Source organism: Oryctolagus cuniculus, chromosome 5 (genome assembly GCF_964237555.1).
Source record: "Oryctolagus cuniculus chromosome 5, mOryCun1.1, whole genome shotgun sequence".
In the NCBI taxonomy this organism is placed as follows: Eukaryota; Metazoa; Chordata; class Mammalia; order Lagomorpha; family Leporidae; genus Oryctolagus; species Oryctolagus cuniculus.
Window position 1 is genome coordinate 46,443,713 of NC_091436.1, and position 27,529 is coordinate 46,471,241.

Genomic DNA, 27,529 nt, shown 5'->3' on the forward strand with positions numbered 1-27,529 from the left:
TTTACATTAATAGTGTTTTATATCTGATATTTTATGTTAATTATTTCATGTTCATTTCTAAATATCAGCTTATTTCTCCCTAATATTTTGAATTTACTTCATCCGGAGTGTCCATGCATAAATTGTGTAGATTTGATGGAATATTTATTAATATCTTTTTAAACTTTCATTTAATAAATATAAATTTCCAAAGTACAACTTTTGAATTATAGCGGCTTTTCCTCCCATAACCTCCCTCCCACCCACAACCATCCCATCTCCCAACCCCTCTCCCATCCCATTCTTCATCAAGATTCATTTTCAATTTCTTTATATACAGAAGATCAATTTAGTATATACTAAGTAAAGATTTCAACAGACTGCACCTACAAAGACACACAAAATATAGATTACTGTTTGGGTAGTGGTTTTATCGTTAATTCGCATAGTACAACACAGTAAGGACAGAGATTCTACATGGGGAGTGAGTGCACAGTGACTCCTGTTGTTGATTTAACAAATTGACACTCTTGTTTATGACATTAGTAATCACCCTAGGCTCTTGTCATGAGTTACCAAGGCTATGGAAGCCTCTAGAGTTCACAAACTCTGACCTTATTTAGACAAGGTCATAATCAAAGTGGAAGTTCTCTCCTCCCTCCAGAGAAAGGTACCTCCTTCTTGATGGCCCGTTCTTTCTACTGGGATCTCACTCACAGAGATCTTTCATTTAGGTCATTTTTTTTTTTTTTTTTGCAGAGTTTCTTGGCTTTCCATGCCTGCTCTCATGGGCTTTTCAGCCAGATCCGAATGCCTTAAGGGCTGATTCTGAGGCCAGAGTACTCTTTAGGGCATTTGCCATTCTATGAGTCTGCTGTGTATCCTGCTTCCCATGTAGGATCGTTCTCTCCTTTTTAATTCTATCAATTATTATTTGCAGACACTGGTCTTATTTTATGTATTTATTTTATTTATTTATTTATTTCCCATCAGGGAAATGTAAATCAAAACCACAATGAGGTTTCACCTTACCCCGGTTAGAATGGCTCATATACAGAAATCTACCAACAACAGATGCTGGCGAGGATTTGGGGAAAAAGGGATACTAACCCACTGTTGGTAGGAATGCAAACTGATAAAGCCACTATGGAAGTCAGTTAATATCTTTATTTTTTTTTTCAGAGATTCATTTGGAATGAAATGAGATTAGAAACATATCACCTGGCTACTTTGTTATAAGAGTCACAATCACGTTAAAAACTTACTTTATAAATAAATATATCTTCCTGAATCCAGAAAAGAAAGATAGATGAAGCATATTTCCTTGGGCACCCTGTCAATTAGGTATATTTGTGGTAATGTAAATGTTTGGGGTGTTTATCAATAACTATCAAATATTCACAACTAAGATGTACTGTTATTTTACCCAAATAAGTACCCAACTACTCTAATGTCTATTGTCTCATTGCTTTCCCCAGAAAGCCTACTTTGTTTCCTTAACTTTCTGCTTTCTGAGTGAAACCAACATCTATATGTTGTTTTATATTCTAGATTTACAATTCTAATCATCAAGTCATTCTCCTTCCCCACCCTCTAATCATCATTTCATTACTCCTCCAACATGCACACATACACACACACACACAAACACTTACACACCCTCTAATCATTAAATCATTCAATTTCTGCACATACTATTGCCTGAATATTCTTGTATTCTATCTCTCTCCAGTACTCATGCTATCTCTGGAGTTCAATCTCTTATCATGGATACCTGCAAAAATTTCAGAAAAAAACTATAATTTAGTTTCTGAATCTTGTCCCAACTCCTGTACTCTGCTGATTTAACAAATATTCCCAAATTCAAATATGATCAAGATTCTTCTGCATACAAGTTAAATCTGGCTTTCCATGTTATTTGAGTCCAATCTCATCATTTCAACACTCCCAGATATTGTACATGTATTTTCTGTATACCTATCTCTATATTCTCTTTTTCTCTCCATTTTGCTGTAAGTGCCTCCTCCCCAGTCATATGAATAGACCTGGAATCTCTTAAATATAGCCTTCTTTCATCCTCTGAGCTTTTACATGTGTTTTTTGCTTGGCTTGGTTGTTCTTACATGATTTTCCCACAATGGCCTGTGTTACACTGTCACACAGTTAACAATGCTGTGGTTACAGTTAGCTTGCCTTTCTTTCTCAACAGTCTCCAAAACCATCAAAAGCAGCTTCAGATCTTGTCTTAGTTTTATCTCAGCACTGTCAGGACTGATGCTCGTGATACATTTATCAAATGAATGAAAAGACAAAATTATGACTGCAATCCAATGATTGACTTTATTTTTGCAAAATTTGATAATTCATCTATTCATTTTAGAAAGTGTGATGTTACTGGCTTGGCAACAGTATTACCTCAAATCCCATTTTATTTAATAAAATACAGTAAAATATCAGTGGGTTGTATATATTATTGTAACTGATACATTTGGAAAAGTAGAATACCAAATATACCTGAAATGATAATACTAATGCATCTGATATGATTTAAGATAAGGTTTTCTGAAAAAATTTAAATTTTTAAAAAGTGTGGCAAAGCAGACATACAAGGGAGTTTCCAATCACCTCAACAAAGGATTCAAGATTTGTAGAAGATAGATAATTGCAGTAAGGTTAGAATAAAAAAAAAAAAACTCATAGTTTAAAAAATTAGGGGAGAAGAGTCCATCTTTTTCATTTGTAAAAGACAGAACAATACCAGCAACATAGAAAGATTCAGCAGACAATGAACACATGCATGAATTTTGGGGTGATAGTTGAATAAATAGAAGAATAAATGAGTGACGTGATTGTATATTACAATGTTAAGCTATAGGGTAAAATAACAAAGTGCGTCAAAGTTCAATGGCTTAAAAACCTTCCTAGACCTCAAAAGAGAAAAAAAATCAAGCTTTGTGAAAAGAAGAAAACTTTAGAAGGAAGTGAAATAATCCTGAACATGATTTATAGGATTAATATTTCTTTTTAAAAAATATTTATTTATTTATTTATTTGAAAGGCAGAGTTACAGAGAGGCAGAGGTAGAGAGAGAGAGGTCTTCCATACGTTGGTTCACTCCCCAGATGTAAGCAACTGCTACAGCTATGCCAATCCGAAGCCAGGAGCCAGGAGCTACTTCTGGATCTCCCACATGGATGCAGATGACCAAGGACTTGGGCCATCTTCCACTACTTTCCCAGGTGCACATATTGGATGCTGGCGCTGCAGGCAGCAGCAGCTTTACCCACTACACCACATCCCTGCCCAACTAAGATGTCAGTAGAGAATTTGCAATGAGTGTAATTGTAAAGACAAATCAAGTATTTACGTTTTTCTTAAAGCCTCTTAGATAAGATTAAATGAGATTGTTTGACTCTACTTTCTTTTTAAAAGATTTATTTATTTGTTTAAAAAGCAGAGTTACAGAAAGGGAGACACACACACACACACAGAGAGAGAGAGAGAGAGAGAGAGGATCCTCCATCTGCTGATTCACTCCCCAAATTGCCACAGCAGCCAGGGCTGGGCCAGGCCCAAAGCCAAAAGCTTCATCTAGGTCTCTCCAATGGGTGCAGGAGCCCAAGCACTTGGGCAGCACTCTGCTGCTTTCCCAGTCTCATCAGCAGGAAGCTGTATTGGAAGTGGAGCCGTGGGGATGTGAACCAATGCCAGTATGGGATGCAGACACTGAAGGTGGAAGATTTACCTGCTATACCACAAATCAGCCCATCATTTCTAGTTTCACTTGTGTGTCTATAATGTTAGCTTTGATTGTGTTTACACTTCATGAAAAGTAAAACTTGGAAGGGAAACACAAGCATGCTTTTTTAAAAGGTTTTATTTATTTGTTTGAGAGCTAGAATTACAGACAGAGAGAGGGAGAGACAGAAAGGAAGGCCTTCCATCCACTGGTTCACTCCTCAGATGGCCTCAATGGCTGGAGCTTGGCTCATCCAGAGCCAGAGCCCCTTCTGTGTCTTCCACAAGGGTGCAGGGGCCCAAGCACTTAGGCCATCTTTTAACGTTTTCCCAGGCCATAGCAGAGAGCTAGATCTGAAGATGTGCAGCCAGGACATGAACCAATATGGACCCATATGGGATTCCAGCATGGAAGGCAGAGACAGCCCACTACACTACAGCACCAGCCCTACTTCCTCACTTTTTTTTTCTATCATGCCTTCCTAATTTCCTATGTGCTGAGTAGTTTAGAAAACTATGCTGCAGGAAAAAAAAATCCAAATGAATATTTTTAATGTTGTGCTTGGATTTCAGTAATTCCTTGATCTGTTATAATTTAGCCTCTGAGAAAACAAACATCTGACTTGAAAGTATTTCAAATTTATTTTTTAATATTTATCTATTTATTTGAAAGACAGAGTAACAGAAAGTGAGACACAGACAGAGAGAGCCAGCACTTCCATCCACTGGTTCACTCTCCAAATGTCTAAAACATCAGGTACTGGACTTCGCCAGCTAGGAGTTCAGAACTCCATCCAGGTCTCCCACAAAGGTAGCAGAGATCCAAGTACTTATCACATCATCTCTCTGAACATCAGTCACCTCTAAAATGAAAAAGAGATGAGCTACCAGCCTTCTGCAGGAAATTCAGTTGATATGTGTGTGAAATGCATTAGAAACTCTGAAGCATTGCACAAATGTAGAATATTGTTCACCTAACAAACACACAAACTCTTTTGAATTGGCTTTGTGTGTCTGCCAACCTACAGTTACACAATACGTATAGATGCCTAGACAACAGGTGACAAATTGTGAAAATCTAGCATGTTCTGTATGCAAGAAGCCCCGATCCTTGACGTAGCAACTCTGACGACTTAGAAGGGACACTTCCTACTAATTGGCACAAATAAGGCATTTGGAGCAGCTGGAGCTCCAGCCCAGACCAAATTTTTTTCAATTTTCTGTTACACTTGAGTTAGCATTGAAGAAATGTGGTTTGTGTCCTGATAAAACCTGCTTTTCAAAGTATAAAAAGGGCTTAACTTTATTCTTCTGAAACCCTTGTAAATAGGCATATAGCAAAGGATGAGCAAAAGGTCCCAATGATGGCACATCAGATTCTTTTACCTGTTTCAATAAAAGCATCATGTTGTTGGTAAATTCTAGCCACTAGAAGTCATTAATTGCCAGCAATAATATATGTTAATATTTGCAAATCGAGAAATTCTGTTTCTGCTGTACATTGAGGAAATATAAAATTTTAAATATTTAGATCTTCACAAAATTTAATATGCTAGTATCTAATATTTATCACTTCATATTTGATTATGGAATACTTCTAATAGCCTTCCTGGTATAGTCTTCTATAACAACACAGATAAAATGTCAAATTCTACGGGAGGGAGGAAGGAAAAGATAAGGAATAAGATAGAAACAAAATATACTTCTTTTTATTTTCTATTTTATTTTCATCTTTTGTTGAAAAGCAGAGAAAGAGAGGGAGGGAGAGAGAGATCAGAGAGGTGTTAGAGAGAGAGGGAGGGAGGGAGAGATGAAGAAAAATGAGAGATCTTCCACATGCTGGTTTACTCCCTTTGATGCTCACAAAATTCAAGGTTGAGCCAGGCTGAAGCCAGGAGCCTAGAGCCCAGTTTGTTCTCCCACATGGGTGGCAGGGATCTAAGTACTGGAGTCATGAAATGATGCTTCCCAGGGTGTGTATTAGCAGGCAGCTGGATGGAAGGCATGGTAGTTATACTTGAAGCAGACACTCCAATACGGGTTGCAGGCAACCCAAATGGTGACTTAACTGCTGTGCCAAACTCCTGCTCCTCTGTTATTTTGAAAAAAAAGTGTTTTCATACTCTGAACTTTTCAGTTGAGTTCAGTTATTCAACAGATAAGTATAATATAAATAATAAATTATTTTAATCTTTTTAAAAATTTATGAACAACCATGAATGCATACAATACTACTCAATAGATACAATTGTGCTGAACTAAGACGGAATCCTATACTCTAGAGCTTAAAAGTGGAACATAAAAAAGGGATACAGAATTAACCCTGTACTTAGGAATATGTGCCAACAGTTCTTAAAATGATCTGTGAATCTTAACCATCAATGCTCTTCTCCCTTTGCCTTCTTTTTCCTCCTTCTGCAACCAGAGTTGTTAATGTATTTGAACACAAACTCAGGATTTTTTTCTCATCCCTATGTGTCTACTGGTACAAAAATTTAGGACTCAGAAACTTTGAAAACAGCTGTCATCACCACTTCTGTGCAGCCAAGTTATATCCCAAACTGTATCATCTTCCTATAGCAGAGCAACCTGTTCCTCTCCTTCATCCCATGGGTGGGACTCTCCACCCCTTCACTCTCTTGTTGAATAATTTAGCTCATTTGTCATTATCTAAAGCTAAATCCCTTCTCTCCCCACTTCCAAATCAAATATCACTCATAGAAGAGCACACCGCATTTCTTCATACCCTCCTCTTGGAGATTTGATTGCAGAGCCTGGGATGCACTGGTGTTCCACTGGCAGGTCCTCTAGGGGATTAGCGGGATCGAGAAATCCTATTTGTTCCTGTAAGCAAGGCCCAGGTTCTGTGATGATCTAGTGACATAGAGTCAGATACAAATTTACCCCTGGAACTGATACACAAAGGACACAAAGGTGTTCATCTCTACTCAGTGCATAATACTGGAGCTTCTACTATGTTAAAAGCACCAGAAAGCATTCAATATTCATTTCACCCCACAAATTCGATATTTACTGAATGTCAGTTGCCTTGCAGAACACTAAATATAAATATAAATATAAATATAAATATAGGGATCTTTTAAAGATCCAGAAGTATGAACAGATGATTGCAATATAGTGTGCTAGGTTTAGAATAAATGTACAAAAACAGTGCTCTGGCAGCATGCAGACATTTAACTCATTCTGGAGGCTTATCTTCAAGGCTTCCTGAATGAGCCCAGGCTTGAGATGATTACAACTTGCTCCTGCCTGCTCCTTATTTAGAGACTATGTAAACATATTTAAAAGTGTGAAGGTCTCTAAAATTTTAATTGTAGAACAATTCAGCTGCATAATATTAAAAAGATTTTGATAGGCATACTGAGACCATAACCAACCTTCGTAACATTCTTTAATTAGAATGGGAAATACGTTTGTGCTCCAAAAAACGACCTTACGAAAAGTCCTTTGGGACTCAATGCCCGTTTAGAATAAAGAATAGCATTGAATTGTGGAAAGGATTAACAAAAATGGTAGTACTGTGATTTTTTTGGTAATTGGTAGTAAATGTATTAAAATATTACATTTTATATGAATGAAAATGCATGATTTTCCCTATTATAAATTCTGAAAATTGGCTGGAGAAATACATTCTGAATTGTTTACATCTCTTGGCTTTATTATATTGGTCGTATTGAATGACTTGAGCGTCAGTTGTGTACTTTGCAATATAAAGTCTATTCAAAGAAATGAACCTTTAAGCCTCCAGGGTTTACATTCTCGGTTATATAACCCCAATTATCATATACATGAAAAACTGGTTTAATCTCAGTACTTCAGAATTCTATGTACAAAGCAACAAAGAATGAATGGGCAGAGCTGAAATAATTTCCCTCTCCTCCAAAAAGACATTTTTAAAAGTTGTATTTATATGGAAGAAAACTTGTCACTACTATGAATTAATAAATCAAAGTGAGAAAATTTGGTAATAGAAGGCGAGGGAGTTAACATTTGTTAGCAATTGTGCCTAACTTGACTAAATACAGAAACCATTCGTTATGATCATCCCATAAGCTAGTTTTAATTATCTTAGTTATATAGATGAATATGAAGGTACTGTTAATAGTAAAGAACAAAGCCAGTATTCAAACTCAGCACTGTCCCTTCTATGTACCGTTTCAGTTTTACTGTGCTATGTTTGCTCTATGTCTGATTAGTGTTTGTGATTTGTTAGCATAAATTGTTATTTCCAAATTTTGAAATCATGTAATATATACAGTTTAAATTCCTTCTGTCGCTCCTCTCTCAACTTCAAAGTGCAGGCATGAGCACACTCATTTTGCAAATGGCAAGTTAGTAAGTATTTTAGGTTTTGGGGTCATGTGGACTATGTTGCTACTACTCAATTCTGCTACAGTAGCAGGAAAACATAGTCAATAGACAAAAGATAATGGGATGGGTATGACTGTGTTCCTAAAAAAAATGAGTCCAGAAGAGGGAGTACAAAGCAATATGGACAATCAAAGCAATTCATTGGGGACTTAGGCTTCAGACTACCCACATTCATGGATGAATGGAAAAACACAGTGTGTCCCAGGAATCACAGAGCTTTGAAGTCTGCTGAGTATGTAGCTGGAAGGGCTGAGCTGGGATTACCTAAGACTCGGTGAGTATAATTCTTCAAACTGTTTTGTGGTTTTTGTAATCATTGGGGTTCAATCTTGCTCAAGTAAACTCAAAGGTGAGATGATGATTTTGCTGTAGGCTGGTTTTGTGTCACCCACAGAATAGTTTGCCCTGCACTCAGGATTTTTGCTGCATGTTGTAATTCTTTAATGTCACTTACCGAGCACCATGTTTCCCTTGCAAATATTATGTGCTTTCACTCTCAGTTGACCTTCATCACTGTAGAAAGGGAGGGATAGTCTTTGCAGTTACTCTGTAGAGATTGACTAGGTTTTGGATACATGATGTGACAGCTTCAGGTCACCTCCAATCAGCCATGATCCACATCCCAGATACCTATTCTATCTCCAAATTTGTGCTATTGAACCATGGCACATTTCTAATGGTTTTTAAAAATAAAGATTTACTTATTACTCTTTACTTTCAAAAGAACTGAAGTCATCTGCAAGTGAGAAAAAAAAAAACAAGAGTAATTTTTAATTTCTCATATAGGCATGCAAATCTCTTTATGGAAAGTCCACTTTGTAGCTATTCAGTCTTTGATCAGGCTCCAGTGTCGGGCAAATTGGTTTTTGTCCCACTCGTTATTAAGGAACTTGCTTTAGGGCATAGAATCTGTAGAGGATGTGACTATAGGGAGTGTCATAAGAAAAATAATAATTTCATTTTTCTTAGGGCCATTACTAGAATAATGAGCCTTACAAAAGGCTTTTATTTATAAGATCTATGAAAGGTACAAATGAACAATGGAATAAATTAATAAATGATTTCATTAAAATGTTCTGCTTTACATAATTAAGGCTTAAGTTTTATAGACTATTATCAGTTTAAATTTCAGGAGAAAGAATTTGCAGGACACCTAAAAATGTTGCTTTGTGTTAAAAAGTACATTTCATTCCAAAGATTCAAGAATTATTATTTTATGAATAAGGAATTACGGTTCTTACAGACAGTGTAATTTAGTACTGTTTATGCATCACAAAGGCAAGCTGTTGACTGGAACCATATCCTAGAGTTATGACTGGTTGTTAGAATACCTCAAGATTGATTGATACATTGACTGAGTTTCACTTTTTAATACTAAATATAGGCTACCAAAATAAAATTAAAATACATATTAATATCTATTTTTAGTACTTCACATTGTAACTTTTCAGTCATTTATTGATAGAAAATAATCTCTGTGTTACAGTTGCTGATGATAGTAGATTTTGTTGAGCAAATTTTCTCAGGATCAATTAACAGATATTACAACCAAGATTTTGCACTATGTCATATTATTCATACTTCAAACAATTTTTAATCATTAGGATTTTTCTATTTCTGGAATGAGTTGAAGGTAGTGAGTACCTTTTGACAAATGTTTTATTTGTTTTTTTTTTAAGATATATTTATTTTATTTTAAACTCAGAATTACCAAAACAGAGGGGGAGACAGAAAGAGAGAGAGAGAGAGAGAGAGAGAGAGAGAGAGAGAGAGGAGAAAAGGAGAAAGAGAGATCTTACATCTGCTGGTTCACTACCCAGGTGGCTCAACCAGGCCTAAGCTGAGAGCCAGGAACTCCATAGTCTGTGGCAGGGGCCCAAGCACTTGAACCATCTTCTGCTGCTTTTCCTAGTCCATTAGCAGGGAACTAGATCAGTAATGGAGTAGCTGGTACATGAACAGATGCCCGTATGGAATGCTGGCATTGTAGGTGGTGGTTTTACCTGCTATACAACAATGCCAGCCCCCAGATAATTTATTTGTAGCTATTTTAGTAAGGGTTATTAAGTGACATAATTAAGTCACAAATGCTTGCAACCTATTATAAAACTTTGAGTGAAAGTATAATAATCACAAATATTAATCGATTTAGCATAAATAAAAATTGGTCTATATGTAAAAATTCATAAAATATAAAAAATATGATTATTTGAATGTTAAGTATCTGGTTAAAGGATCTAATAGTTCAGTTTACTGAAAGAATGAATAAGGAAGTGCCTGTGGTAAATATCTGATCCAGGTGTGGTTTCTATGAATTTTGCACCTTATATTTTCATTAAAATATGTTGGTGTTGTATGTATCACTCATATATTCTGTTGTGTATGTATATCCATGCACGTACTTACATATTTTAAAATATACATATTTATACATCCACACATGCTGTTTTATCTAACCAATCTACTTACTACTAGGAGTCTTCCTTTGAATGGTTTCACCATTTTTAGTTACCTTTGGAATTCAAGAAGAATGTCACAAATTTCTTCTACAATTTAATGGAGTCAGAGGTTCATTTTAACATAAATCATTCATAGTAATGCCTTGGAATAAATTTAACTTAATCTTTTAAAAGATGATTTTATGGTATAGTGAAGAGACCAGATGATATTCTTTATGGGGTTCAATTGTATATCCTTGAAATTCATCACTGAAGCCCAAGAATTCAGACTGTGACATTATTTGGAGATAGGATCTTCTTAGGAGTAATTACTTCTAAGAAGCCATTTAGGGATGACCTAATCCGATATCACCATTAAGTTTAAAAAAGAGGATTTTTTGAAAGGGAGAAGCCTGCAGGAAGAATGCCTTTGAACACAGAAACAATCATCTATAAATCAAAGGAGATAGGCCTAGAACAGATCTCCTCCCTCATAGTCCTCAGAAAGAACCAATGTTATCAACATCTCCATTTCAAATTTCTGGCTGTGAAACTGTGAGGCAATAATTTCTGTTGGGTAAGTCACCCTGCTAATGGTGACTTTTATATTTTTTAATGTTTTTATATTATATAGACTTTTATATTTTAATAGTATATGTTTTTAATATTGTTTGAGAAATTTTTATATTTTTTATATTTTTATATTTTTAATATTGTTTAAGAAAAAATGTTCAATAAAAGCCAAAGACTTTAGCTTGGGCAGTTGCCATATATACAGACAACTTGCAATGGGTCTTGCCATGGGAGAGAGATTTTGGGCTTAATTCCAAATACAACATGGACAAGTGGCAATTTACAACCAAGAAGCAGTTTGGGTTAGTGCATGAATTTATTAAGAGGAAACATCAAAGATAAGGGAAATTCTGGTTAACTAACTGAATTAGATTTATTGCTTAAGACAGGCCAGAGGGATTAGAGATCACCTGCTGGACTATGAAGGGTAGGAAACTTCACTCGATACTGAGAATAATCAGATATTAAGGATGCGAGTTTCTGCTAAACTGACTTAGTATGGGTTCTTTTGTCAAAACTGGATTTTCAAAGGAATGGAACAGATAGGTCTAATAGTATTCACGCTCTTGACTAAAGTTTGGCTAAGCAAAGAAAAACTCTGTCACTGGCAGCCTTGACAAAGAAATATATTATTTAACTTTTTGTCAAATGACTTATCAACTTTGAGTCATGGGTGAGCTTGGGTGAATTCTATAATGTCCTTCCTTTATTACCTAAGTGCTCTTTTTATATCACTGTATCTTCTGAAATAACAGATTCCAGGAAGTCATATATATACCCAAAAAGTCTATTTTGTGTGGTGATTTTTAATTTCCCTAGAGTGAGGATGCTATATAAGCCTAAAACAATACAATTATGATCAGTCTCGGGACTATGTTATTAATCATATGATTTCCTCATGAACACTGCCTTAGCAAAACTTGTTATGATCTGGCTCATTTTACTTTCTGTGAAGTCCTTTAAAGGAGGCACATTTAACCAGAAGTAAAACGTGGAAAAGAACTGACACTATCTTTGAACCAACATGTTTGTTAGTCAAATATGAATATTTAATGTGTTTCTCTTTTGTTACAAAATTAAAACAAAAGTGATTGTTATGCAAGAAAGATGATTCCTATACTGCTTCCCACTTCTCTTCCTTTCTATGATTCACACAAACGTTGGATGGCAAACATTTTTCAGAGTGTAACCCTAGAGCTATGTTACCTAAGGGAAGGCTGCTAGTACCTTCTAAAAACACATGCTATAAGGCAATCATGATTTTATAAAGCTTATTTTACTCGATCAGCTGTGCCTTGGTGATACTAATGCAGTTGTAATGCTTGAATAAACTTAGTCAGATAAAGTTTATCAAAATGCTCACTCCATAGAAATAACTACTCTGAGTGGATTAAATGTCAGAAAAAGGGTTTGTCATTTTTCCATTAGTAAACTACCATTCGAATAAGCTATTTGAAATGAAATGGAGAATTGTATTATTCCATATAAAACTGACAGTCCCAGTGCTTGGTGTCAACTCTGGGCTGAGTCTGAGGAAAGTGGCACTCTCTCTGAGTCTCTTGTAATAATGACAAGTTGAGTCCATCTGTCTGTGAACATCAGTTAGGTTCGTAGAAGACAAAGGCCTGTTTTTTTCATTTCTTCTTACTCCTTGACATAGTAAGGATATAATTTTACTTCTAGAATACTCAATAATATGACTGCTCTCCATGTAGGAAAAATTGGAATGTTAAGTGGTGTAAAGGGGCCAGATTTCAATCATTTATCATTGTGTTTATATTTTTGCTTTTAGGAATTATTTTGAATCAGAACTGTAATTGCCCAGAGGAAAAAAGAACCCCCTCCCCCTTTTTTTTTAAGTTGTTACCAAGTAACAGTTCTTCCTCACATAAAAATCAAGACTAACATTAGGTCTATTTGGACCAAGAAGAGATGAAAGTATTGGATACTAAGCAATACACAATTTCTTTGAAAACTGATAATGCATCAATTTTAGAATACTGATTCCATTCAACTCTGCTATTTCAGTTCCCTTCTATCAAAGAGGAATAGAATGCTTATCCCCAACTGACTCTCCATGTGTGCAGTTTTATCTTCCTCTTTCTAAAACATTGTGAATTCCTTGGGAGGAAGGTTCTGTGTAAAGTATTATTTGTGTTTACTAACTATATTTTGAAATACAGGTGAGAATACCTTGATGATCTTTTCAGAAATACCTATAGCAACTTCAAGCTTATTTAGAAGTCTTTTGAAAGGTATAGGCAACTGCTGTTTTTCTCAGGTAGAGGAAATGATTATAAACATACACACATAGGACATCTCTAAAATTTAGGCTGTGTTTCCTTAATCTGTATTTTCTTCATGAGATATGTGGAATTAAGCTAGAGAGATAAAGTGTTGGGCTAGACTATTCTGATTTGTTCTGTCTTTCTAATAGTTTAAAGATTTGTGTTCTGTAAATTAAACAACAAAAATGACAATTTCCTGTCACAATGGATGATGTCCAGTTCTGATTGTATATTTTTTCAAATAATTCTTAAATATTTTACCCCATTAAAGATTCAGTGAAGTCTATGAATCTATTTTCAGTGCAATTACAAAATTAATTCTAAGTATTGAAAACATCATATTACAAACAATCAAATTTGTATTGCTGATAATGAAAGACACATGAAAATAAGTATAATTTATTATAATTTTTATTTTAGAAGCTCTAACTACTTAATAAAGGTATTCATATACCTGTTTAATTGTTATATACTCTAAAATATTCTTAAATATCCATGTACAATTAGAAAATATTAAATTATTTATCCATACTTTCCCAACAAATGAATGGACATTTCCTTATAAATAGAAAACATAGGTCTACTTTTGTTCATATTTAAATTTATCAAAAAGGAAATCTGGTTATTTTATGTCATTTCCCTGAAGACTCACTCAAAGAAGCAAAAATTTAAATGTATTTGGGTCTTAGTTCTTGAATTTCCTTAAGTTTCCTGAAAGCAGCTGATGGCAATGAGAGGAATTCACTATTTTATATGAATATAGTAAAGCAGAGACTTTACATGAAGTTCTTATTATTACTACTGAATACATTGTTTCATGAAAATAGTATGAATGTGTTGTGGCTGTTGTACTCTCTTCTTGGAAGTGAACTAGAAATTATTGTGACACTTCAATGGTAGGGTTATGATTCCATGTGCACTAAAAGCAGCATAAGATGATTAATTCTTAAGGAGCAGTTGATTTCCATGAAAATGTCTTGGGGAAAGAGAAAGTTAAAAAAAATACACACTGGAGTCAACAAATCATGAAAAAGTAATAATTTTGAAGCATTCAGTTTAGTTTATACTTGTGTTTTGTTTTTTCAAATTGAAATAGCATGCCATTACTCAAGGCTTTTCTATTTTAGTGCATTTACAATTCAATGGGACAGTTTAGTAGGATGACTGCTGAGGCAAGGTAAAATGTTTCATTTGTATAAATTTGGTCCCCCTCCCTCACCGGTGGGGGGTTATGTGTCAACCCAACACAAAATATAAGAAAAATGTTTCTTCAAAAGAACTGAATATATTCATGGATGCAATATGCTATTCAAATGATATTTGCTGAGAACCAGAGCTTACTACTATTTCCTTAAAACTGAATCCATAGAATTTGGAAGATTTTCTTTTAAATTCCAAACCGCAAACTTCTAACTAAGACACACAAGCTCCTGAAGCTTATGGACTTGCATGGGACTTCCTGAATTTGTGAGGTGTGTGTCTCACTTTTGGGTTCCCCTTAATGTGGGGAGTGACCCCCAAATCAGGTCCTTTCTCCCTCTATGTCCTGAAAATCATAAAACCATAGCTGATCATCGACAATGCAAGTTTTATTCCATGGCCAAAGAATGGATGCGCAGCAACCCAGCTTGTAAAACAACTTCTCAAACTGTTGGGGTTCATAGATATGGAAATGAGCAGAGGGAATATGCTTGTAAGTGGGAGGAACATAAAGGCTTTTCTGGGAAAGAGGTGGTATACTTGTCATAATCAGGAAGTGACTTTCTTTTTGTCTTTTTAAGGTCTCTTTCACTGTTTGTCATGGTGATTGTCAACTGTCATTAGAGATAGTGTCATTTAGAAAGGAATTTGATTATAATTTAATTTGTGGTCTTCAGAAGGTGGCTCAGGAGCCACATTGCATAAGCTGGCACTGGCTGGTTAGCCTGAATGGGTTGTGTGTATTATTGACTGGAAGACATCTTGTTCTCAAAGAGAAACAATGTGAGCGTAGGTGTAGAAACTTAACTAAGCCTTACAGACATTGCCTACACAACACAAGGATGGATAATTTTCTAAAATGAACTTAACTGAACCCTTCAAAATTGTTGTCAAAGAAGGGTCATCTCATGGGTCTTATTGATTAATTTCTATTCCTAAGATATCTAACTCTAAATAGTGTTCTCTGATATTTTGATTTTGTCCATTTGGGCATACCATAGTGACAGAGGTATCTTTGTCATGTTTTCTGTTATTTTAACATGAAACATAAAGCTCTATTAAAATAGTTATGCTTTTAATCTTAAAATATAATAATAGTCTTTAAAGCAAATTTTACAAAAAATGCAAAGAGAAAAATGATGTTATGGACTAACTTGTATGTACTAACTTGTTATGGACTAACTTGTTTAAATTCCAACGTGCAAATGTGAAGGTATGTACAAAGAGGGTTTTTGGGAATCTAAGTAGGTATAGATGTATTCATGAGGTTGGGGTACACAGGGTGAAATTAGTGCCCATATGAGTGATAACCAAGGAGTTTTTGTCTCTCTACCATAAAAGAATACAGAAAGAGTAGCCCTCTACCAACCAGGAAGAGAGATCTCACCAGAACCTCATCATACTGGCACTCTGATCTCAGAGTCCACTCTCCAAAATTCTGAGAAAATATTTCTGTTGCTTAGCACCCTCCCAGTCTGTGGTGTTTTACTTTGGCAGCCAAGCAGACTAAGACAGTGAATTTTTACACATTTGTGAATTGATCATCAGTGTTTTTAACTCTTCTATGTATGTTTATTCTGCCCAGTCTGATTGTCCTTTTGGGGATTTAAGAGTTTTAATAAATAATATCAGATATATTAAACCAATTGCCTCATTAGAAAGGGGTATCTCTGCTTAAAGATTGAAATATAGTGAATACATACTTTGATTCAAAGACAGAGCATACATTTTCTATTTCATTCAAGTTGCCTCCTCTGTTGTAGTCTTAATTATTTATTTTCAACAGCCGAACTTTCCAATTATGAGATGGACTTGTGCTGATACTACCAGTAACATACCACCCATTGTAACATCCTTTAATTTCCTAAAAATATATTTTCTTCATTTATTTCTCTGATTAGAAGTCATGTAAGGTAAAACCGCTGCCTGCAGTGCCAGCATTCCATATGGGCGCCGGTTCGAGTCCCGGCTGCTCCACTGCTGATCCAGCTCTCTGCTATAGCCTTGGAAGGCAGTAGAAGATGGCCCAAGTCCTTGGGCCCTTGCACCTACCTGGGAGACCCAGAAGAAGCTCCTGGCTCCTGGCTTCAGATTGGCTCAGCTCCAGCTGTTGTGGCCAATTGAGGAGTAGATGGAAGATCTCTCTCTCTACCTTTCTTCTCTTTCTGTGTAACTATGTCTTTCAAGTAAATAAATAAATCTTAAAAAAAAAAAAAGTCATTATGCACTTCACAACCTTTTCTATGCAGAAATTTTTTTTAAAGATTTATTAATTTACTTTGAAAGAGTGACAGAGAGAGTGGGAGACACTGAGAGAGAGAGAGAGAGATAGGGAGAGAGAGAGATCTTCCATCCACTGGTTCACTTCCCTGGATAGCCCCAACAGCCAGAGCTGGCCAGGTCAAAGCCAGGAGCCAGGAGTTTCATCCAGGTCTCCCACATGGGTGACGGGGTCTAAAGCACTTGGGCCATCCTTCACTGCTTTTCCTAGGCCAATAGCAGGGAGCAGTGTCATAAGTGAAACAGCTGGAACATGAACTAGCAACCATATGGGATACCTGCATTGCAAGCAGTGGCTTTACCTGTTATGCCACAACACCAGCCCCTCTATGCAGAAATATGGAGACTATTTACCATGGTAATTTTTTTAGCTTATTCTGTATATCAACACTAATGATTTTTCATATTTAATAAGAATTTACTAGGATCTTACTATGTAAAATGTACTGCCTATATGCCCTATGAAAGGATAAACGAATTTCTGCTAATCTAGAGCCACGTAAAAGAAGAAAGAATGATTTCCCCATATCATTGTATTAATCAATGATCAAGGAAATACTATTAAGGAGTTGATATCTTTGCTTCAAAAATAAGCTCTAGCTATGTACTCATCATTACTTTTTGCATTTACATTCAGCTTACTATTTGTAGAGAAAATTAGTATGCTGAATGATGAGTAACTGCCTCATTGAAAATGTTAAATGCAAAAGGTAGAGGGACATGGGATCACAGAAGCCAAAACAAGATGAGATATCTGTCACTTTGTGGTCAGGGCTACTGAAAAGTGGGCTGGCAGATCACAAGTACCTTCTTTTTTTAAGAATTATTTTTTTAATTATTTGAAAGACAGAGTTACAGAGAAAGATAGAACCACAGAGAGAAAGAAGCCTTCTATTCCTCTGGTTCACTCCCCAATTGACCACAATGGCCGGAGCTGAGCTTATCTGAAGCCAGAAGCCAAGAAGTTCTTCTGTGTCTGCCATGTGGGTACAGGGACCCAAGGACTTGGGTCATCTTCTACTGCTTTCCCAGGCCATAGTAGAGAGCTGGATTGGAAGAGGAGCAGCATCCCACATGGGATGCCGGCACTGTAAGCTGGGGCTTTACCCCACTGTGCTACATGCTGGCCCCAACAAGTACCTTCTAACATTTGGGCTTCTGTAATAAAAAACCAAAAACAAGGTGGCTTATAAACAACATAAATGTATTTATCACAGTTCCAGAAACTAGGAAGTTCAAGATCAGAACAAATTCTCTTAAATAAGGGCTCACTTCCCCATAGACAGTCTTTGCAGTCTAATCTCACCTGGCAGAAAGGACAAGGTGTCTTCCTCAAGTCTCTTTTATTAGAGCATTAATCCCATTGCTGAAGGCTCCATCTTCATGACTTAATCAACCAGCAAAGGCTATACCTCCTCATACCATCACTTTTGGGAGTGAGGCTATTGCTATGTATCCCCGCGGGATGTAGACATTGAGACCATAGCAGTGAGGGTCTACGCCAGGCACAGGGGAAATCCTGCTTCGAATCCACACAGAACAGGTGAGCTCTTCCTAGAAAAAGCTCCATAATGTAAATTGATTTGCTAACTCTGAAGGACTTCATTTCTCTTAAAACCATGACAGCCTAGCTACTCAAAAAACAAGAACAATATCCAGGATTTTCTTTCAAAAATAAAAATAGTTTAAACAGAAGATACCGGGCATTCAGATTGTGTTGACCAATTGCACTGCTCAAATGAAGAACAATGACTATATCCTTGGCAGGGCAAGAGCATCAGTAAGAACTTATCGCAGGTGTAACAAAAACATGATGAAATAAAACTGGTCTGTATCTTCATGTAAGTGGAAAGCCCAGAGACATGTTAGAGTCTAAGCACAGCTGGTACTATGAGTACCAAAACAATGGTGTAGGTACCCTTGCTGTCTCCATCTTTCAACTGATTCTTCAAGTGATGGACTATTGGGTCCCTGCAGACCCAACTCACGTCTAAACAACCTCATCTCACACATACACACACATACACACACACACACACAAATGTGGATGAGTCTATATGATTCTAATTGTCTCACCCCTTCACAGTCATGTGAAAAAGGAAATGTTCCAAATGGTAAGACTTGGAATAAAGATCCATTCCTATGCCTGGGAAATAATCGTAGGCATTTCCAGCCTGCCTCCAGAAAAGATCTAGTCTTTTCAATGCAATGTTACAAGTTTCTTGTTTACATGTATGGTTTTAGAACATACACAGAAATAATACAGTAGGGGTGCTTCTTAAACGTGATAGCAAATTTTGCTGTTAATGTTAATTGAGAGTGACATATACTATTACTATATACTTTCCTTTCCCTCTAATTCTTGTTTTTAAAGTCTTATTTTATTTATTTATTAAATATTTATTTGTTAGAAAATCACAGCAACAGAGACAGAGAGAAGAGATCTTTCATCTGTTGGGTCACTCCCCAAACATCCACAACTCTCAGGGCTGAGCCAGGCTGCAACTAGGAACCTGGAACTCCATCCAGGTCTCCACTAAGGATGGCAGGGGTCCAAGTATTTCTGCCATCATCTGATGCTGGATCTGAAGTGGAACAGCCAAGAATGGAGCCATTGCTTATATGGGATGCCAGTGTTGCAGATAGGGCTTAACAACTGTGCCACAGAGATGGCCCCTATTTTATTAATTTGAAAGGCAAAGTGACAAAGAAAGAGAGAGATATCTTTAATCTGCTGCATGACTTTACAAATGTCTGCAAAAGCCAAACCTGGGTCAGGCTGAAGTCAAGAGACAGAAACTCCATCTTGGTCTCCCTCAGGTTGCAGAGACACAAATACTCTGGTTACCATCTTCTGCTTCCCAGGTGCATTCGAAAGGAAGATAGATCAGAAGCAGGGTAGCTGAGACTTGTAAGGGCACCCCAAAATGAGAAACTGGTATGGCAAGGAGTGGAATGACCTGCATAACACAATGCCCAGCCCTGCTCTCTAATTCTTGAAAGGAGTTACAGTGTAAGAGTATGACACAAACTACATCACATACTTGAATTCAGGATTCATAATTAAGCTTTCTCATAGTGAGGATGCAAAATTTTATTTATAGCATTCTAAAATATAGGTGTCATCGTTGAGCATCCTGGAAGAGATTGTATTGCCAGTATCCTATAGGAATAATAGTAGGCAAATGCTCTTTCTTCATCTGATCAATAAGGTGTGATGGGGTTAAGTGACTTCTATCAGAAGACTAATGGTTTATTCTCTATAAAAGCTCACTGCAAGGCCAGTCTTTGGAACAGTTTCAGAAGGAACCCTTCATTTTACTTTACAGGGCATAGTCACATGGGTACTCAGTCAAATCTCTACTTCTTTTGAACTTGATTATGTCTACAATCAAAATAATTTGTATGAAATCAAAAGGAATAGAATTCAGAAGTAGGCAAGGAAAGTACTGTCACTATACCAGATTCTCTACTCAAATTCTGAGATGTCAGCTTTCAGAAAGCATAGCCCAGGTCAAATTTCTCTGGAATATTTACTTCTTATTTTTCCTACAGTCTCAGTAAGTGGCTCTTGTCATATGTAAAGTGATTCTCAAACATTAAAAAATCTCAGATTACACATTCTGTTCTTTGCATTTATTTTGACCAGCTGTCAGAGAAAACAATTTATTTTTCCCCTTAGTTTTATTCCTCTTGACTCTGTGGCTTCTGCATGAAATTTGAATGGAAAATGAAAGGTACAACCTGGTGTGTTTCATAACAAAGACAACATATAATTTTCTTTAAACAGGATAACCTTCAGATTACTTTCAAATTGCTTATGGTTTAATTGTTGTATCCTATTTCACTACCTTTGAATCTCGATTTTAAGTGGAAATTTTGGGGATACAAAGTAAAAAAATGGAAAAAATCAGTATTTCATTGTTTTGATCTATTTTAATATTATACCATAAGTGTCCTAGCAGAATTTTAAAGTGAATCTAAATTTGATATTTTAGCATGTCAGTTATTAAAAAACCCACAAAACTCACACTTTTTGAGTTATATCACATCCTGATTTTATACAGTTTCTCCTTTTTTGATCAAAACAAAAAATATAAATATAAAATTCATATTCTTTAAAAATTTTATGCCTTTTCAAAATGTGACCAGGATTCAATGAATTTGTATCAAATAATAAACTCACTCCTTCACTTTCAAGATACCAAGCAGATATGTGTGCTGCGGCCTTTGGAAATGCTCTTTAATGCAGAGCCCAGCAGAGTGAATCTGAAGTGCAAAAGCAGTTCTTCAGGTGTCCGCTACTTAGCGGTAATAGGAAGCTTTTTCAGAGGTTACAAAACTGGGGATTAGCAGCATACCAATTTACAGGTGGGCCACTCCTAAACACTTACACTTCATTTACTGACCAGCAAATCATTATTCCAAAGGCTTGATTCACTTGTAGCCCCACTTAGGTTTTAAATCGCATTTCAGAGCACTCCTGTCATTCATCCATCTTCAGAACTACCATTAGCAGTGATGGGAATTGGCACAAAAATCAATGAAAGGATATGATATGAGTTCTTCCTAATTTTCCTTCTTCAAGCACCACCTTAGGTACAGAATGTGAAAACTTTTTAAATTATTTTTTCTATCTTATTACTATTTTGAGTAAATTGAGTTCATGAACTTTTGATATGAATTTCTGTAGTTTTTTTCTGAAAAGATTTGTTCTGAAGTCATTTTTAAACCTAATTAAAACATTTTATCATTGATATCTATCATCAACTTTTTTAATATTTTGAAAATATGGGCCTAGATTTGCCATTGTAATCTAAATCTATTTTTTATTTTATTTTATTTATTTAGTTTATTTTTTATTTTTGACAGGCAGAGTGGACAGTGAGAGAGAGAGAAAGAGAGAAAGGTCTTCCTTTTGCCATTGGTTCACACTCCAGTGTCCGCCGCGGCCAGCGTGCTGCAGCCGGCACACTGCGCTGATCCGATGGCAGGAGCCAGGTACTTATCCTGGTCTCCCATGGGGTGCAGGGCCCAAGCACTTGGGTCATCCTCCACTACACTCCCTGGCCACAGCAGAGAGCTGGCCTGGAAGAGGGGCAACCGGGACAGAATCCGGTGCCCCGACCAGGGCTAGAACCCTGTGTGCCGGCGCCACAAGGCAGAGGATTAGCCTAGTGAGATTGCATTAGTTATGCTATGCTGTTATTACCTTCTAGTAACTATTTGTGAGTGCGTTTGACTTTCTTTTCTCAGAGTAGTCAAAGAATTTTATGTTATTTACCCTAGTTTTGAAGAGCAAGATAGCACTATTTTACAGGTAAAGAAAGGAAAACAGCAAGCTTTGATTGCCTAGAGTACTTATTTTTGCATATGGTGTTTTCAATTCTTTACCAATACCTAAAAATTGTCTTATGAACTAGATTTATTCTAGAAGTATTCTGTCTACACATCTACAAGGAAGTTTAACTTTAGTTCTCCACTTTAAAGCATTACATTACAATAAAATAGCTTTATTTGCTATAGATCATCTCTACAATTTTGCTAACGGAGCAAAACAGCCTGTACTTACTTGAAGAAACTCCAGTATGTGCTCCTTTTGTTCTCTGTTGCCAGATAAAGTAATTGATTGGAGAAGATATTCAGGGAGTCATGGAATTTTTCTTGGTTTCTTGAAAATCTCTAAGTGTAAATATGTTCTCATTAAAAATAATAAAAGCCTGTGATTATGACATATCAAAAATAAATAAAAATGTATATATATTTATAATGGCATTATTTTGTTTGCCTATGTATGTTTCACATATATATATAATTGCCACTACAAGGAGTATGCCATTATGAGGGGTTTTATAGGAATGTAGACCAAAAATACTACAGAAAATATGATATAAACAGAATAATGCATTAACAATAGTTTTTCTGGGTGGTGGTGAGATTAAAAATGATATTTATGTCTGCCTATCTGTGATTACTTTAAAATTCCCTCTCATGAATGTACAAATTCTTAAAGTCAGAAATTAAAAAAAAAGAAATTTACTGGCTATATTAAGATTTCCCAACATAAATCTCTTAGATCTTCTATGAACTTCCCCAGAAAGTATATAACCTCAGTGCAATGGTCAATTATGTAGCTCAGCCAGAATATTCAAAAGGAATTTTATCCACTTTTACTATTTTTTCACTTATTTCAATTGTCTCTCTGAAGATATTTTTGCTTCCCTTCAGAACTGGCATATGAACCTAAGTAGGTGTAAAAGTGTTAAAAGAGAACTTGACTGTAAACGCAATGCTCTGGAAGATAATACATACAGGAGTGTTGGAGGAAGCAAAAATGAATTGAAGACAGTGATGAGGTTTGTGGCCTGGATGGTAGCATCTGTGAAAGTCAGCAGATGAGAAATGTTGATTAGATGAGCCTATGGGTTTCAGGGTGATAGGAATGTTGAGGAGGAGACAATGTGGTAGTGAGCATGAAAGTGTGATCCTGTCAATAAAGAGATGCGTTTTGCCATAGACAATGACACAGATAGCTTACAAAACTCATGCAGTCTGTGTTTTATTGTCATCAGCATTTGAATTAAACTTTGAAATTATATTTTATTTTTTGAATGTTTCACCAGGAAATGCATCTACAACCACAACTGTGATAGACAGCAAAAATGGATCTGTGCCCAAATCCCCTGGAAAAGTGCTGAAGAGGACAGTCACAGAAGATCTCGTGACAACCTTCAGCTCTCCTGCAGCCTGGCTCCTGGTCATCGCTCTGATTATCACGTGGTCAGCAGTTGCCGTTGTTATGTTTGATTTAGTGGATTACAAAAACTTTTCAGGTAAGAACCAAAACATTTAGCTTTCAAATAAGAAGAAACGATGTTCTCTCCAGTTATGGCTTTGTTTCTCATCATCGTATCTTAATGAGAGAAATAAAACACCCCATAGATATGCTGAAACTCCTTTAAGTAAGTATCCTTCATTCCTTTTTCCTTCTGTTCTCTTTCTTGGTGTTCTGTCCTCATTGATTTAAAAATGACATTGACATCCATATTTTTAGAATTGAGTAAAGGCCCAAGATCATAGTTTCCAAATAATAATAATTTTAAAAGTTGAGTGAAGATTTAGTTTTGGAACTGATACTTTATCAACCAATAATAAACATTGTTTTTAGGTTTTTTGTTTGGCAATATAAAACAAAATAAAAAGAACTCTGAACACGTGGAAAATATACTTTTAAGCCCCTCTGTCATTTGGCCCCAAACTTCCTTTCTAGATAATTTTTTTTTTGCTCCTCCTATGAAACTATACTATTTTGCGTTCCTGAGAGTATTGTTTAAAGGATTTTCCTAGTACTTATCAGCATTGAGGTAATATACCTTGAGTGTCCATACGTCCTTAAAAATTTGGAGTAAAATAGAAATAATATGAGGGTGTTTCAGAAGCTTTGTGTATAAACAGAATTAAAATATGCTTATTCTGGTGCCAAGATATTTGAAGTTCATGTTTTTTTTGTAAGACATGTATTGCCATGAACTGTTGAAGACTGTCTCATACATGTTAGAGAAGACAGATTTTCAAAATGTCCCATTCAATCAGAGAACATTATTGTCTCTTTCTTCAAAGACTTTTAGTGTTTTTAAATTTCTATTTATCTGTTTCCCCATCGGATACCCTCTATTGACTGTGAATCCTTACAACGAGGACTCATTCAGTAGCTCAAGAAATATTAAATGGATGAATGATGTATACTCATCACTTTTTACCATAAGCAAATTCATTTCATTAAGCTCTTTTTTTTTAAATTTTTTTCCAAGCAGAGTTAGACAGTGAGAGAGAGAGACAGAGAGAGAGTGAGAGAGAGACAGAGAGAGAGGTCTTCCTTCCGTTGGTTCACTCCCCTAATGGCCACTACGGCCAGCGCTGCACTGATCTGAAGCCAGGAGCTGGGTACTCCCTCCCAGTCCCCCAAGCAGGTGCAGGGACCCAAGCACTTGAGCCATCCTCCACTACCCTCCCGGGCTACAGCAGAGAGCTGGACTGGAAGAGGAGCAACCAGGACTAGTACCCGGTGCCCCAGTCGGTACTAGAACCCGGGGTGCTGATGCCACAGACAGAAGATTAGCCAAGTGAGCCATGGCACCAGCCTCATTAAGCTCTTAATGCATGTTTTAAAATATGAACTCTTCCCTCTCATTTGCTTTCTCCAGTAGGACTAGAGTCAATAAGACCTAAATTATATAAATTGTGTAACTTGAATTCTACCAACACAATAACACCCTTTTTACTCACTCAATAATTAATCAGCAAGTATGCACTATATGTGCTGTGAAGCAACAGTGACACAGACGTTAAAATAAATATAAATATCATGTAGTCATAAGCTACTCTTTGGACTTATCAACATGGAGATGTAATTGTGACACCTCTGCCAGCTGTATGATCAATTATACTATACTGGTCATCAACTAACAGGTAGAGATAAGTCCTACGACAGTCAAGCAAAGCAGAACAGCTGTTTATTCAGAGCCAAACATGTCTGCTCTAAATAGGCAATACATTTAGTGTACCAAGTAATTTAGGCTCAAAACATATAGAGGTGAAATGCTGATATTATAAAATTATGATGCATTTTTAAATAGAAAAATTATTTTGCTCTAGGAAATTTCATTCCATGAGCCTGCTTTGACTATAAATTTCATCTCTTCCTACTTATTTTGGCATTCAATTTATTTAAATTTTGGAATGAAACATGATCATAAAATATGATTCTTTCATTTATGTGATATGTATATTTTAAAATTGCATGTAAATCGAATATTCTGAAAGTTAATAATTTTAACTACAGAAATTATCATTGAAAGATATTTGTTCTTTTTTAAATAAAATTCACAGTTCCCTACAATTAGGTTTTCAGATTAGATTACTTAAGTATCAGACACTCTTGTAATCCAGAGTAGATCTTCCGTGGACCACTGTAATTAGGTTCTATGGATAACAACTGTTACTGGCATTTCATCCGATAGGGGAAAATGTAGCCTCTGTATTACTACCACGTCATTTCTTTTCTCAGTAATTAAGCACATCTTTTCTGTGAGGTCTCCTATTTTGTAAATTATCTATTACCTGAAAAAAACTAACCTGTAAATCATTTTTAATTGTCTTCAGTACTTGAATAGTCATCATGTTCTTTACTTGCTAACTCTCATAAATTCGACCTTTCCTCTCATTATAATCACCTCCCTTACTACACTTTCTACTTTTATCCTCTTTTGAAGATACAATTTCTTACCTCTCTCATTTTCTCTTCCCATTAATAGTGATCTAAATATATCTTCATAAAATAAATTTTATCAACTATTTACTATTTCCTAAGTACCACAAACTCCTTGGAATGAAATTCATGTCTTTGTCTAAGCTCCTCACATTTCATCTTGAAAGTCAGTAAATGCTCCTAGTTTTCCAGCCATAAATACAATTGCTTTTCCCTGTGGTCCTGGAAAAACTCATACTGACATTCCTTACTGCTTCTGCTCATACCATTCTCCCTATCCCTAGCCCAGGTCCCAGGAAAACTGAGGGGATAAATGGTTGCATAACCAAGAATGTGAACTCTGGTATTTGATTTTCCTGGTATTAAATCCAGACCTACTATTTGCTAGCAGTGAGACATTGGGGAAAGTATTTAATCTCTCCACATCAGGTTTATCATCTAAGAAGTAGGGAATATGATAATACTTATGTAGTAGAATTAAGAGAGTTGTATGACAATATATTTGAAGTACTTAGAACAGAACCTGGTTTATCACAAGCCATATCACTAGGAGTAGAGATTCATTCTTCAATTTTCTATCTTGAGAAGGCTTATCCATTTTTAAGACCTACCCTTGCTTTTGTGAAATATTATTAGACTTTATAAAAAGAGTGTACTACACCATGCTTTGACTCCTTTATATGCACATTATAAAAATTATTCTTTTATCTGAAAGGCAGAGCAACAGAAAGAGGGAGAGAAAGAGAATGAAAGACTTTCCATCCACTGACCCACTTCCCAAATGCCCACAATAGCTAGGTCTATGCCAGGCTGAAGCCAGGAGCCAGGAACTCCGTTCTCATTTCCCACATGTGTGCATAATAAATCACTTCAGAATTAAATGGCTTAAAATAACAATAAACAATTATTACTTCATACATTGCCTTCGGATCAGGAATGTGGAAATTGCTTAGCTAGATGGCTCTGCTGTAGTCTCTCTTAAGATTGCAAAAGTTGGCTATGGCTGTCTCAAAGACTAACAGGGGTGGTGATCTATTGGCAAGCTGTCTCACTCACACAGTTATGAGTTGATACGGATGTGCCCTCGCAACATGGCTGCTGGCTTCTCCTAGAATGAGTAATCCAAGAGAAAGCAAGGAAGAAGCTGTTAGGATCTGTACTTGGAAATACCTCACTATCGTTTCTGCAAAAATCTGTTAAGTTACACCATTTATTCATTATTGGAAGAGACTACAGAATGCTGTGAAACCACAGATTATTTGGGGACCTTTCTGAAGGCTGTATCCCACATGTTTCATTTTCAGAAATGTATATTGCCAAGTTATATATCTTTAGATAAATATTCAGAATTAGCAAATGTCATACAAGACACT

At 36.0% G+C, this 27,529-nt stretch overlaps 1 protein-coding gene across 1 annotated transcript in view; it reads left to right on the forward strand.

Moving 5' to 3' along the window:
• TRDN (triadin) overlaps positions 1-27,529 on the forward strand; it is a gene marked incomplete at its 5' end in the record, with an annotated part of 426,296 nt that overhangs the window by 24,944 nt on the left and 373,823 nt on the right. Inside the window, 1 exon segment of the mRNA NM_001082743.1 lies at positions 23,512-23,721. Within this exon segment, the coding sequence (NP_001076212.1) occupies positions 23,512-23,721 (210 nt within the window).